Source organism: Oncorhynchus clarkii, chromosome 4 (assembly GCF_045791955.1).
Source record: "Oncorhynchus clarkii lewisi isolate Uvic-CL-2024 chromosome 4, UVic_Ocla_1.0, whole genome shotgun sequence".
NCBI classification, from domain to species: domain Eukaryota; kingdom Metazoa; phylum Chordata; class Actinopteri; order Salmoniformes; family Salmonidae; genus Oncorhynchus; species Oncorhynchus clarkii.
The window spans coordinates 88,160,609-88,163,160 of record NC_092150.1 but is presented as its reverse complement, the minus strand read 5'-3'; the positions used below and the strand labels follow the sequence as shown (position 1 = coordinate 88,163,160).

The following is a 2,552-nucleotide window of genomic DNA, read 5'->3' as shown; positions in this document are numbered from 1 at the left end:
ACTGTTGTTTGGTTAGCTGTATTTCTGTAGTACAGGCACCTAGTACTGTTGTTGGGTTAGCAGTGTTTCTGTAACACACATGAGAACAAAAGGCCACTGGATTGATGATATCATTCATGATAGCATTCTGACAGGTCAATCTGATAGGCTACTTTCTAGCTGGTGAACATAAAATAGAAGTGTTTTTCTGGCAAGACGGCTGATCTGATTGGTGAAAAGACCAATTAGTGGTAAAAAGATCAGAATTTGGCAGCTACGGAAGCATGGACATGTATGAAATTGAATATGCATTTATCATTTGTCTGTTTTCTGTAAAATATTGAAATTAATTTGGTGTGCTTTTTTGTCGAACATTCATCTCTGTTGTTCACCATGCGTCAACTGATGACTCCGGTTGAAAAACAATTGGCTCAATCTGGAATGGGTGGGTAGAGTTCACTCTTTAAAACAGTCGGATTGGTCCATGATGTGTAAACTCCACCCTCCAGCACACCAGCTGAATGAAATCAAGAGCACCTAATCGCAATTGGGAAATTGAACCAATTGAAAGTAAGTTCATTGGTTGACACCTGTACATAATTAGCCATTCAGGTCTGGGATTCCTTTATGAGGTGCAATGAAAACAGCTGTTAGACATTGCAACAGGGATATTCTGGCAGGGTGTCTGTCTAGCATTAGTTCTGAATATGGTTGTGGTTTTGATCACAAAAATGGCTGTGACTTTTGGACTCTCTTTGAGGTTAGTTTTTCAATGTATTCATCTGGTTTGTTTACCTTGTCTTAAAGTGTTCACTGGTTATTGATGTTTACCTGTCTGAATGTTTTGTAGTGTTTCTTGGATTTGTTGCCTGATAATTGGAGGGATAACGTGTTTTACCCTTCAAGGTGCGTTTTGGTTCAAACTAATTCAAATCACAGTCTAGTTCCAATGGCTTAAGGCTGGCATTTTACCACAATGTTTTCTTTGTTTCCTAGGTGATGCTTATGGGCATCCTGCCTACACTGGACCTGAACCAACTGGATCCCAAGCATGTGCGGTGTCTGGTCCAAATGCTAAAGCTACTGGCCACAATACCCTGGCAAGTGTGACGCTGGGTCCAACTGCCAACCATGCCTCGGCAGAAGCCAATGGCCCCTGTGCCTCAGCTGAAGCAACTGCCAACCATGTCTCTGCAGAAGCGGCTGGCCCCCACGCCTTTGCTGGAGCAACTGCCAACCATACCTCTGCAGAAGCGGCCGCCAGCCCCTGCGCCTCTGCAGAAGCGGCTCATGCCTCAGCTGAAGCAACTGCCAACCATGCCTCTGCAGAAGCGGCTGGCCCCCACGCCTCAGCTGAAGCAACTGCCAACCATACCCCTGCAGAAGCGGCCGCCGGCCCACGCGCCCCTGCAGAAGCGGCCCGCGCCTCAGCTGAAGGAACTGCAAACCATACCTCTGCAGAAGCATCCGCCAGCCCCCACGCCTCTGCAGGAGCGGCGGCCGGCCTTAAACAGACGGCCCGACCCCTCAGCAAGCTAGATAGGGAGATCATAATTTGGTTTGCCCAACTCCTTAATCGTCTTTCCCCTGTTACTGTGCCTCCATTTGAAGAAAAGGGCAAAGGTCATTGAGGTGAGGAATTATGCAAACTAATGCGCTTGTTTGAAATGAGGATCACCTTCACTTGCACATCTTTATGCAAATTGTTTACAGGGGTGAACACTACAATGGTATGAATTGTTTTCAAAACCATACGACAAATTGACATCTGATTTGGCCACTATTGCTGACACTTAGGTTATACGGTTATGATTTTGATGTGTCCTGGTGTTCCTGCTACTCTTGCATGATTTGTTCAATAAACAATTTGACTTCCAAAATGCCTAGTCTTTTAAATGTGGGTTTCTCTTCTGCCTACCATTGGGGACAGACTGGGTCTGGAGAAAAAGAGATTGTGGGTCACACCACTTGTGTAAACAGATTTGTTTACCTTTGTTTCTGGTAGTTGTGGAAAGGGTGCCTGCATTTCTTGTTTTAATTCCTCATTGTTTGCATAGTCAACATAAACACAGCAGTGACGCACACACTTATTCCACCAGGGGTCTTTTCACAGTCCCCAAATCAAGAACAAACGCACAGTATTATATAGAGCCATGATTGGCTGGAACTCCCTTCCATATAGCACAAGAGACCAGCAAACCGGGTTTAAAGAAAACAAAGCAACACCTCACGGCACAACGCCTCTCCCATGTGACCTACTGGTTGTGTGTGTTAACAGATGCACAAACACTTAAAGCATTAACATATGTAAATTGCCAAGTGTGTTTGTCGGACCCCAGTAAGACTAGCTTTCGCCATTGTCCTCGGCTAATGGGGATCCTAAAATATACATTCAAGTACCTTTAGCATTTGAAAAGCTGAAATAAACTACAAAACCCTTTTCTACCCAGGTATGACCTCCACAGGACACTGGGTGTAAACGATACATTGAAATGCTTCCTTGCAAGCTCTTTCCTCAACAGTACAGAATCAATATAAAAGAAGCAGAGAGAGGACAAGGACATAGAGATAGG

General features: G+C 44.8%; 1 protein-coding gene across 1 annotated transcript; it reads left to right on the top strand.

Moving 5' to 3' along the window:
• The first annotated feature begins 623 nt into the window (after positions 1-623).
• On the top strand, positions 624-1,847 carry LOC139407888 (uncharacterized). The gene is made up of 3 exons (XM_071151763.1): positions 624-739; positions 830-885; positions 976-1,847. Exon 3 carries the CDS (start codon positions 1,111-1,113, stop codon positions 1,516-1,518), a length of 408 nt encoding a protein of 135 aa, XP_071007864.1. The 5' UTR covers positions 624-739; positions 830-885; positions 976-1,110; the 3' UTR covers positions 1,519-1,847.
• The last annotated feature ends 705 nt before the right edge of the window (positions 1,848-2,552 follow it).

What these genes read in the sequence shown, in the direction of transcription:
- LOC139407888 (XM_071151763.1), top strand. Translation starts at nt 1,111, where the DNA reads ATGCCTCGGCAGAAGCCAATGGCCCCTGTGCCTCAGCTGAAGCAACTG.